Source organism: Aethina tumida, chromosome 5 (genome assembly GCF_024364675.1).
Source record: "Aethina tumida isolate Nest 87 chromosome 5, icAetTumi1.1, whole genome shotgun sequence".
Classification (NCBI taxonomy): Eukaryota; Metazoa; Arthropoda; class Insecta; order Coleoptera; family Nitidulidae; genus Aethina; species Aethina tumida.
In genome coordinates, this window is record NC_065439.1 from 113767 (window position 1) to 127022 (window position 13256).

At 23.8% G+C, this 13256-nt stretch overlaps 1 protein-coding gene across 1 annotated transcript in view; it reads right to left on the bottom strand.

The window, feature by feature from the left end:
- The window catches only part of LOC109606796 (5-hydroxytryptamine receptor), a 47591-nt gene that overhangs the window by 31111 nt on the left and 3224 nt on the right, over positions 1-13256 (bottom strand). The window contains exon 2 of the mRNA XM_049967744.1: positions 6910-7333. Coding sequence (XP_049823701.1) covers positions 6910-7303 — 394 coding nt within the window. The 5' untranslated portion in view covers positions 7304-7333. The remainder of the gene's footprint in view (positions 1-6909; positions 7334-13256) is intronic.

Genomic DNA, 13256 nt, shown 5'->3' on the forward strand with positions numbered 1-13256 from the left:
ATGTTTGAGACTTTAACAGAGGAGTTTAGGACAATTTTAACAGCTTTTAACAATTTCATAACTTTTGTCCTTATTAATAATTAGACTTTTATTTACCTCACTTTTTATTCTTAAAAACTCAAATATTATAAATTTTAGGAATGTTAAATTATATATTATGTATTTTTTAAATTTAAATTTAATAATTTAAATTAGGAATAACTTCCTAAAATATTTAATTTTAATTGAAAAATAAAACTTAATATTTAATTTAGAATTAAAAAAATATAATTTATTTTTAAAATATTAATTTAAACTTTAAATAATTAATACATTTAATTCTAACTAAAAAATAAATTATTTCATGTAAATTATAAATAAATAAACAAAGTATTTAATTGAAAATTAAAAAAATAATTATAATATTTAAAATTAAAAACATTTTAATATATCATATATAATTTACTTTTAAAACAATTAAAACAGTTAATTTAAATTAAAATAAAAAACCTATTTAATTAATGTAGATGATAAAAAAGTTAAAATACAATATTTAAAGTAAATTTAAAAAAAAAATAATTATGTATTCTAAAATGGTATTAATATATTTATTTTAAGTTTAAAAAATAATAATATTTAATTTAAAATTAAAATATAATGTTAAAATATTTATTGATTAAAAAAATTATTTTAAAATTAAAATAATATACTTATTTTAAGTTTATGAAATTATAATATTTAATTTATATAAAAAATACTATATTTAATTTAAATTTAAAAAAATAAAATTTTATAAAAAAGTTAAAATATTTTATGTAGATTAAAAAAATAAATAAATAAAAATATTAATATGTTTAATTTAAGTTATAAAAATTAAAATAATAAATTTAAAAATAATTAATTTAAAACTGTTAATATGTGTAATCTAAATAAAAAAATAAATATTTATTTCAAAACTAAAATAATATGTATTAATATACTGATTTTAAGTTTAAAAAATTATAATAATATAAGTTAATATGTTAAATTTAAAATAATATTTTATGCAGTCAACAAGTTTTCATTCACATTTTTCATAATTATTAACGATATTTTAAATAACGCATTAATAATAGAAATTGATATACGACTGAAGAAAGTAATAAAATATAATACAACGTAATTATTATAATAATACCGAGTAAGTTAAAAAGTAAATTTTAACTAATAAATAGTTAAATAAATAAGATAATTTTCTACACTTTTTATAAATAATAACAATAAATACTTTTTAACGTTTTCCTTATAAATTCATTTTCTGCCACATTGACTTATATTTGTTTCCAAAGATTTTACGTTTATTTTGTAAACAAGTCTCGTGATATTTTCCACCAAGAGGTTTAACGAAGAATTTTTTGTTACAAATTTGATCAACTATCGTACTGAACAATAATTATATTTTAGCTCATTCATCCCATATGACATTTTATAAATAATAACAAATTGGAAACCACTCAAAAAAATATGTTTATATGTTTAATTAATGTTGTTGAAAAAATTTAGATTTCGAGAGAAACTTAGAAAAAATCAAGGATTGTTTAAATCACTTCGAAAGTATATAATTCAAAAATATTAATTTATTAACATTTTATCAATTTTAATATTAAACAATGATTGTCTTTTATCCCAATTTTTAAATGTTATTGGTCATCTAATAAATACACTAAAATTTTAAAATTAGAAACCAAAATAAACAAACAAATAAATACCTTTACATTTTTAATTTAAGCAGTTAAAAAAAAAATAAATAAGCTATTTCAGGGGTGATTTAAAAGAACGTAAAGTTTGATTGTCACAGTATAATTAAGCAATTTGATTACACTAATATTTTATAAAATTTTTGTAATTATTAATATTAGAAAAAGACACATTAAATGTTTTAATTTACCTCTATAGCATAATAATAATATTAATTGCTCAATAAAAGTTACGAGAACAAATAATGACGTACCATATTTTCCTATAAAAATATTTAGTTCAAATCTCACTCGAACGACGCTGAAAGAAGTAAAAAATAGTTGAATATTAATAAAAGCTTCCTGATACAAGTTTCATTCAAATATGAAGAGTGGTATCATTTATATTATACTATTTTTATGAACACTTTATCACTTTGTAGATTTTGACACGTCTTAGAATATTTAAGGCATATATTGATGTGAGGTCCCCCTTCAATTTTTACCACAAAATATATAATTTCAATTAATTAAACTAATACTAATTAATAAATTATTTGAAATAAAATTAAATGATTCAGTAAAGTTGTTTTACCTTATAATAACGAAATTATTAAATATTGGACAAGAACTTGAAATTAATTTAATAAAACACATTCAATGTTTTTATTTGATTAATTTAAATATAAAACAATGGGGTGACAATGTATATAGATATAGAGCTTTTCAGTATACACATTAGTCACTATTATGTGAATTGTTTCCATTTGCGGTGAAGTAACGGAGTATAAAATTTATTACGACGTTGGCTTTTACGTGATAGAAAATTACATATGGAGAATTGTTTGTTTCTAAATTACAAAAGTTTACAATCCCTCACCCTAATTTATATGCTTACCAAAATAATGTATCAAACACATTCTTTAAACGCAATCCAATAATTTCGTCTCAAAGTATAATTAATGACTTTTCGCAACAACAAAACGGATCTACGAAAATTAGTTTTCGAACTTTGAAAGATCACATTCGCTCCACCCACGTGCAAAAAAACTAAATCAGACTTTGATTGATAAATCCGTGCGGAAAAAATGTGGGGAAAAACTTTGACGGACTTCGTTTTTCGTGGGGGTACGTTCACTCTACAAACAATTCAAGTTTATAATAAATTTTAATGAAAAAATAACTTAGATTATGTTCATTTTTTTGACATTTTTAGATAATTAATTAATTAGACAATCATTCTTGGATTGACCCTGGAAAAAAGAGACGTTGTTACTCATTTGGGGAATGTATACTCCAGTTTTTCAAAAGGTAAAGGTTAGATTAGATAATAAATTTCAGAAACGTATTACCTTGCAAAATGTTTACGGCATTTATAGAGTGAGGATAAGAAATTATCCCTGAGAGAATACCCTGAATAATAACAATATATTTACCTCAAACTAACCGAGTTATTTGAGGGCGTCAACATCAATATTCAACGTAATTTTTTGTAGCGAAAAAAAGTTGGCTGAAAAATTGATAAGGTCTCAAATGATTTTTCAGGCCTAAGTGTCACCCGCCGAAGCCGCATTAATTAAAGGATCGAATTAAATAAGGGCTTTTGTGTAAAGTTTAACAAAACAAGCGCAGGGCCGGGGCGGGGGTGGTTTTCGGTTCGAATTTTTCCGCATTCGGTCTGTAAACTCGACTCAATCAATTGGTCTTTGTTTGGCGGTAACCGGTAACACCGAACCGATGTGACTGCGTTGCAAAGTTTCGTCCTCAATCAAATAAATTAGATTGGTGCCTGGTCGCCATTAATTTCTCACTCAAAGGGATTTGTTTAAACTTTAACGTCTTTTTGTAAACGTTTGTATCGCCGCAAATTATTTGCTTCTAAATGGGAAATAGACAAGACACTGGATTTCGTATAATTGTAATCGATTGTGTTAGTTTAGAACTCACCATTCTAATTACTAGTCAATATCCTATACAAGCTTGTTTTTACATATTACAGACTAAAATAAAAAATTTAATTATTTTAAAATTAAATAAAACATTAAATCAACAAAAAACAAATAAAAGTAAAATGAGGTATACAAAATTAATATGTAAAATTAAAGAATTTTAAATTATTAAAATAAAAGTATTAGAAATAGTAATTTAAATTTAAATGATTACAAAAAAATTAAATAATTATTTATTAATTATTAATTAAAATTAATAAATTAATGTTATAAAATTCAAATAATTAAAATTAATTAAGTAAATTTTAAAAACTGTAACTTTAAATAATAATAATAATAATAATAATAATAATAATAATTCAAACTTAAAAATTAATATTTTAAATTTAAAGAATCAAAATAATTAACATAAAAAACAAAATAAAATTATTAATTTAAATTAAAAAAATATATATAAAATAATTTAAATTAAAATTGGTAATTTAATTTTATAAGATTAAAAAAATTAAAATTAACTTATTAAATTTTAAAATATTGAACCCAATATTTCCAATTTAAAAATAAAGAAAATAAAAAAAATTAAAATTAGTGATTTAAATTTAATGAATTTAATATAAACCAATAATTTAAATTAAAATTATTAATTTCCGAAAATTTAACACAATAATAATTAAATCAAGTTTACAAAATATTAATCATTTAAATTTAAAATATTTTATATATTTATATATTTAGTAATAAACATGATGTCACTAATTAAAATTAAAATAGTAATTTAAGTTTAAACTAAAATTAGTAATTTAATTTTATAAAGCTTTAAAAATTAATAAATAAAATTAAAAAAATGAATTAATTAATTTTAAAGAAATTAATAATTAAATTAACATAATAATTTATAATTTAAATGTAATAAAAATAATATATGATTATTAAAAATTAAAAATGAATAATTTAAATTAATGATAGTAATTAGATTTTATTATTATTATTTATATTAACACACTGATTTTTAAATAATGTAACTTAATTTAAATTTAACCTAATTTAAATTTACAATAAATAATATATTATAATTAAACAGTAAAAATTAATAATTTTAAAATATAAATATTATAATTAGTAATTTAATTTTATAAAATTTAAAAAAATTAAAATTGGCAAATCATGTTTCCAGAAATAATTTAGTAATAATTAGTTCAAATTTAAAAAATAATATGTTAAATTTAAATAATTATAACAAAAAAATTGGAATTAACAAATTGATTTTTAAATAATTTAATTCAGTAATTAAATAAAATAATATATTAATAATTTAATTTTATAAAATGTATGAAATTAAAATTAACAAATAACATTTTAAAAAAATTCCATTAGTAGTAATTCAAATTTAATAATTAGTATGTTAAATTAAAGAATTTAAATAATTAACATAAAATTAATAATTTAAATACAAAAAAAATAACATGTATTTAAATAGTTAAAATTAATAATTTAAATTAAAATTATTAGTTAAATTTTATAAAATGAAAATAATTAGAATTAGCAAATGATTGTTAAATTATTTAATTTAATAATTTTATTTTATATAATATAAAATAATGAAATTAACAAATAAAATTAAATGTGGTATAATTAAAAAGATAAATTAATAATTTAAGTTATTGATTAAATTTTATGAAATTTAATTTTAAATTAAATTTAATTTATTTAAATATAATATAAAATAATTAAATATATAAAATCGAATAATATAATTAAAAAATTAAGTTTAATAATTTACAATAAAAGAAAATGAAATAACAAATTAAATTATAATTAGTAATTCAAAATTCAAAATTAAAATACATAAATATTATTTTGAAAATGAAAAATCCGGTCAAAGTAAAGTGCAAACTGTTTCCATCAATTTTGCAAAGGATTTAGTTTCTTTGATGAACATGTTGAATATACAAATTGTGATAAATTAGTAAAACAGATTAAACTATCGTCGTTAGAATTAAATTACTTATTTTATTTTAATTTTCAACCTACAACGCCAGACTACAAATTTAACTAAATTTAATTAATTTAACGTAATTCTGTTAAAAGTTTTGTTAGTAGAAGTGGAGTGTGTGAGATAATCTGGATCAAAACGTTCGATTTTGACTATGAACAAGTGGTATTAGGCTGTAATTAGAAACAGATGTGAATATTAATAAATATTCAATAAAATTAATTAATTTATATAAAAATATATTTTCTTTATGATAACTCGAAAGGAAAGATATTTTTTAGTAAAAAAACAAATGATTTACACCTTTATATTCCATTTTTCCAGAAAAAAATATAATAATCAATTATTTGATAAGTGTAATTAGAATAAAAGTTTATAATTAGCATTTTAAATTACATATTCAAATTTAAAAATTAATATGTCAAATATTAAAAAAAATAATAATTTATACTATTAACAAGTTTAAATTTAAAATCGAATTCAGTCATTTCTCTATTTTTTAAATTTTAAATTATTTTTATATTTTCTTTATGATAATTCGAAAGGACAGATATTTTTTAGTAAAAATACAAATTATTTACACCTTTATATTTCCTTTTCCCAGAAAAAAATTATAAAAATCAATTATTTTTGATGTGATAAATTATTTTCTTTGAGAAGTGTAATTAAAATAAAAGTTTATAATTGGCATTTTCAATTACTTATTCAAATTTAAAAATTAATACGTCAAACTTAAGAAATTAATATTAAAAAAAAAATAATAATTTATACTATTAGCAAGTTTAAATTTAAAAACTTTTATTAGTAATTCAAATATAAAAATTTGTATTAATTTAATAAAAATAATATACAATTTAATTAATTTAAATTGTATGTATTTATGGTGCATAACTTTGACTTGATGTTCTAATTTCATTTATATCAAATTGAAGCAGTGCAATGAACCAACATGCACATAAACTGAAATGTAGTGAAAGATGTTTGTTCAGTACATTAGTTAACCTGTAGTTAGACTTCGACTTCAATTATACGTGCTGCTTTGTTAATTAGAGCACAAAATTTGTTTGGGGAATGAAATATTAACACAATTTTGCTCCGAAATATATTTTAATGAAAATGGAAAACCTAACTTTATTGGGTTTCTCTAATATTATTAATTAATGTTCATACAAACACGTAACTAATATTTTATACATATCTGCGTCAGGTTCGATGAACATGAACAACATTTTTTAATAATTGAACTGTGTGACAGTACTAAAATTTAACTCACCAATTACAGTCGCTAAGATGATCAACCCCAACAGAATGGCGGTCACGATCATAGTAATCAGTTCAATAGTATCATCGATGTTAGTTCTGTTGAAACCGAAACCGAACCCGAAACCGTCGAATGTCATATTCACCGAACTCACATTATCTACTTCCCAACTGTCGGTACTCTCGAACAGCCAATCGGAGTTGTTGCGGTAGTACTTCGAGAACCAGACGTCGTTCACGTCGTCGTTGACGGTGGTCGACGTCTCCGGGAACATCGAGTTCACCGCGTAGGCCACCGTCTCCGTTGGTGACACCGAGACGGCTACGACGCCTCTTTGGTCATGATCATTTACGGACATAGCCGCCAATGGGCGCCACAGGTGATGACTCACTGCGTAATCCATCATTTGCCTTCAGTTCTTTTACAACGTCTACATCTGAAAATTAAATAAAAAACGTTTTACCTTTCTTTAATGTACATTAATTTATGTTGAATGTCCATGGTCATAATCTAACCCCAATTCATTTTGATAATCAACCCCTGAGTTCAAGTTGTGTGTTGTGGGAATGGTCACATATGATAAATAGTCTATAGGTTTGTGGAATCCCTGGTGAAAACTGAAAACAAAGGAACGCAATATAATATTAACAGGGATTCCGTTTGGCATGTATACGGAATACTAACATTAAATTTGAAATATCTCAAAAACGGCTAGGATAATCAGAATTTATCAAGAGAACTTTTTTTCTTCCGAATTGTACAAAGAATATGAAAAGCAAAATAGTTTTAAAAAATAATGACTATAGACCTCAAAACGACTTCATGATTAGGTACGACTAGTTTTTTGAGGTGGCTTTCCCACAAACATGCTGATTACTCTCATTTTATTATATATACAATTATTTGTCCTACTTAGAAATATTTAGAAGGGGACAGCTTCCAAACCAGTCATTTACTGACTCATACTACTGACTCAATTTAAATAACAAAAAAATAAAATCAATTTTTAGTATAGTTAATTTAAAAGATTTAATATATTATAATTTAATTTAAAAATAATAAAATTAAGAAATTTAAATTTTAATCTAAATTAAAATTAAAATTAACAAATAAAATTTTTTAAACAATTGGATTAAATAAATATAAAGAATTAACAAATTTTAAATTAATAATATATTTTTAAAAAATTAAAATAATATATTTTTAAATAATTAAACAGAAAAAATTAAATTAAAATTAGTAATTTAAATTTAAAAAACTAAAATTAATAAAGAGGTAAACTTAATAATTTTAATTAATGTTAGTTATAAAATTAAATAAATTAGCATTAACAAATACATTTTTAAATTTATTTCTGTATATTATATTAACATATAACATTTTAAAAATTTAATAATAAATTTAATAATTAATATGTTAAATTTAAAGAATTTAAATAATTAACATAAAATTGGTAAAATGATTAAATATTAAAAGTAATAAATTATTAATTTTAACTATTTATTTATAATATTTTAATGTTTAAACTATTTTAACAATTTTATGTTAATTATTTAAATTCTTTAAATTTATTATTAATTTTAACTATTTAATTATAATATAAGTTAAAATTAGTAATTTAATTTTATAAAATATAAAGTAATAAAATTAACAAATAAAATTAAAAACAAATTGATATCATAATTTAAATTTAATAATTCAAATTTAATATTTATTTATTTAGTAATTAAATTATAAAAAGTTAACTAATAGATTTTTAAATAATTTAATTTTATAAAATTTAAATTAATAAATTTAATTTAATTTTATTTTATTTTATTTTATTGATTTAACTTAATTTAAATAAAAAATTAATATATTATAAATAAATAGTAAAAATTAATAATCCAAATTAAAATTGTAAAAAATTTATAAAATTAAAATTAACATATAATATTTTAAGAAAAATTCAATATCTTAAATTTAAAGAATTTAAATAATTAACATAAAATTAATTATTTAAATATAATAAATAAGCTACTAAATCGAAAATGCACCAATGTGAGTCTACTTAGAAATATTTAGAAGGGGACAGCTTCAAGATCTTATGTAACTGTATTGTTACTTTTATTTGAAAATTAATCTTCTATATCCAATAATTCATGGACTCGTTGAGATTAATTTACTTATTTTGCTTCGTATTAGTTAATAATTTAATTGCTTCTTAACACCCTTTATATATGTGTGTTGTTCTTGATATGCTCACTTCTTTCATTGAAATCAATTAGTCTGTTTGTCAAGGTGGTTCATTAGGGTGACAAAGTATTGGGCTAAATGCGGACAAGTTACTCAATTGCAGTAACTTACCCCATTAATTACTCATAATATTGTGTTTTTAGTGCCTTTAATTGTACCATTTAAGACCCATTGTTTATCCCAGGCAGAGCAGTAATTGATCCTGAAGTTTGTGTTTTCGATTATTTAATTGAACCATTATACGAAAATTAAATAAACATTCCCATTGGCAATAAACAATAACCGTTATAAATATTTTACTGCTTGCGTACTTTACTTTACATAATGAATCAATAGAAAACACATTAAAGCATAAATTTGAATACGTTGTGTCATCTGAATGTTAATGTTCCTTATGGGAAACAAAACTAATAAAACTTGCATTTTAAATTGTGAAATTCAGTTTTATTTCTTTAGTTGGAAACAGCCGAGTAATTTTGTTTCATTGTAATAAATTCTTCTTCCCTCAATGTCTACAATTTTGTTTTAATTTCAACAATATTTTAAGTTTAGATGCAGCTTTAAGTTGTCGCAAACCATTTTAATGCATGTGAGGGTGAGAAACTTCGACAAAGGATATTAAATCTCAAATCATTAAAACAAAAATCAATTATTGCTTTGAATGACCCAAAGTTAAGTCACCCTATTGAAGGATTTTCACCCGAGTTAACTCCGCAAATGTCCGTTCTATTAACAACAGCCGCAAAGCCTCCAAATTTGAAGACCCTCCTTAAACTTACACATAAAAAGGGGGGAGAAACTTTGTCAGATATAGAAACAAACTTTCCACGCACATTCTCATAAATTCATCAATTTATATTAAATATATTGAGGAAATATATGTATTCAACTTGTGATGTATTACATGACATACAAATTGGGGGAATGATTTGAACGTTTCATGAGTGAGTGATATGCAGAAATGGGAAATATGTTACGGAAATCTTGTTCCCGATATATGTTAGAAAATGGAAATTCTATTGCCACGATTCTGAAGCAGGACATTATTTCGTTTAAGTTACATTGTCCTGGAAACAATGTGTGGGACAATTTCAATACAGGTAGCTGAAAAAAACCAGACATATCAATTTTGTTTTTTGACCTTAAATTTATGTACATGTATTGAGTTTTGTCACAGATGTTTTTACCCTAAACAAAAACAAACAGCAAGTCTGCTTTTCGAATTGTATTATAGATTAGATGGTTATATTATTGTTGAAACAATAAATAAACTATTCAATTTGCCTACGTGACCAGGAGAGATTTAAACCGAAATAATTTCAGCAGATACAACACGATGAAATCGTTTTAATCAATAAAAGCCATGAAATGGAAAGAAAGTCATTCGGTTTTTGTATGGTTCACTGGTTAAATTCCTCTCATCAATATGGTCGTAGTTCAATGGTTCTACCTTACTTTGCATCTTCCCCCCAATTGCAGCCCCAAAACATTAAACTAAGGTTGATTTTAATTTTACTCCCTGACTGATCCGATCCTTTAATTATCAACCGTCGGAAATTATGGCCATTAAACCGAAATATTTTTTAATTATGCTAAACTAAATCAATAGTTTTACATGAATATTTACGATCTACATATTTTACTTTATTCGTGACCCCATAACTTATTTTACGGTCAAGCACATGTGTTTCTTTTATGACTAGTTAACACTTAGTAATGTTTTATTACTGATTTTGTTTAAAACATTTTCTACGTTTGCTACTTATTTAATAAATAAGTATACGGTGTATAAGGTGTTCCTAAAATAGGTGGTCAAAAGTTGGGACCTGTTTAATAATTAAGAAATTAATAAGGATCACTTTATATTCGTCCAATTTCACTTCTAAGATATACACAGCACAATACATCAACTGTATAACTACAGATATACTGCCATAAGCATGTCGGTGACGCGAATTCATAAGATTTTTTCCAACGCGACTAAAAAAGTTTTCATTTCATAAACGTTATTACAATGCGTTGCAGTTACGTATTTTAGGATAATAAACACCAAATTTAAACAGAATTGGACCAAAGGTTACGAAAATGTGAGTAAAAAACAATTATTGAAATTTTCTTCAAGAGAAACTTGATTTTCTTAATTATTAGATGTGTTCTAGCTGGTTCCAAATTGTGACCACCCATTTTACAAACATCTTGTATATGCAAATTTGGGGGCTGCATTTCATTTTCTCTTAAAAAAAAAGAAAATATTTAGATTTTTTTAATATTCTGTATTTTTAGACACAAATTAATTTAATTAGTACACGTTTTCGTGACTTTAGACCATTAGTTACAGAAAACTAAGAAAATCTTGTCCTGATTTATAGAGTTTAATGTTAAAATGTTTTTTTGATGGATATTGAGTAAATTAGTGCATCAATCTTGAGAGTGTGAGGCACAGAAATTATTTAATGTAACGTAATGGTCCTAGTAATAGAGTAAATATGTAGTAGAAGATGAATTCATAGAGAATGGTGGAAGAGAAATATATTACGACTCAATTTAAAACTCAAGTGCTAATAGACTTCCAGAGCAAAAGGATGTGATAACAATTTGTTCTTATTTGTGTTAAAATGAACATAAACAAAACTCCGTGCTGGTCGTTAGACAAATTTAACAAATTTATCATTAGTCCTCCACGATGGTGAACAGCCACATTCCCCGACGATCCAACTTGAATATTAAAAGCATCTGCTGGTGACACATTTAAGTGGTCAATTCAAATCAACTAATCTGTCGTCTTGGTTTGCCATTATTAATGACATTCTAACGGCATCGCCTTTAACAAGATCGTATAATGAGCAAAAAATTAATGAGTGATGAGACAAATAAATATATTAAGTAGTTGACTGGCTTTAATATATCATACAAAGGCACATAATAAAGAGTTGAATAACATGAAGCCTACAAGATTGACAATAAAACAAGTTAATCAAAGTGAAAGGTTAAGGAAAAGGAGGCCCGTCCCCCATAAAATATTCCTCCTAATTCACATTTATACTGAACACGTACCATTTGTAATATTAAAATGCTCTCTCCGTCCTGTCTAAAGCATATTCCACTGCCACTTTTTCCGCGACGTCGCCTAAAAAAATATTGCTTTTCGCTAAATGTAAATTGAATGAAAATAAACATTTTTCTTGTTTGTCAGCAATTTAGAGCCGGTCACAGTTTGGCTCGTGGAAAAGGAGAGGAGCATGGAAATTGAGTTGCGGAAATTAGCATCGGTAAGCCGATTAGGAGTGGTTTACTTTCGTTGTGGTCGGTATTAAAAAAAAAAATCATTCGTGTAATTTAAGCTGTTAAATTGAGCCGCTTTATTATCCAGATTAAAAATAAACCGGTCGGGGTGTGTGTGTGTGTGTGTGTGTGTGTTGGAAAAGTTGCCGTAATAGAAATTTATATTATGTTAGTTTCCCTCATCGAATGCGTGCGAGTGTGGAGGATGAGGTTTTTGGCGTAGGCCTAAATTGATTTTGTCATACAGGCGTAATGCAGTGACAAACACGTAGGCACACTTTGCCAAACAAAATTACAGGTAACGTTTTTCGAACGGGCCGCCTTTTTGTGCGTTTTAAATAAATCGTTACTGGGGACAAACAAAAGTTTTAGGGGGACGTGTCGGAGAAGATTTTCGGTGACGTTCATCCACTTCGTCCAATGATAAAAGACATCTTTAATACTTTAAGCATATTAAATTGCCAAGAAAGTTATTGCGTTTTTTGTTATTTGGCTTCTTAGTGATGAATATTCGGTTAAATTTTTAAGGTGTTTATGTGAGTTTTTATTTGAAATCATTTAGCATTGAATAAAGTATGAATAAAGAGAGATTCGTACAATTTACTTGTTCCCTTTCAAGCTAGGCCTAAAAACAACCAAATCTGCTGACAACATCAACGATATGTTTGGCCTAGAAACCACCAACAAACGACAGCACCAAGATGGATCTGATGTTTTCAACGTCCAATTGAGGGGCTTAGTTGAAGCCAATTCTTGTGCCACTGTTGGGAAGCTTGGTGCTGACTTAGTAAACCATTCTCAGCCATCCAACACTAATTGGAAAGACTCACAAGCTCTACAAA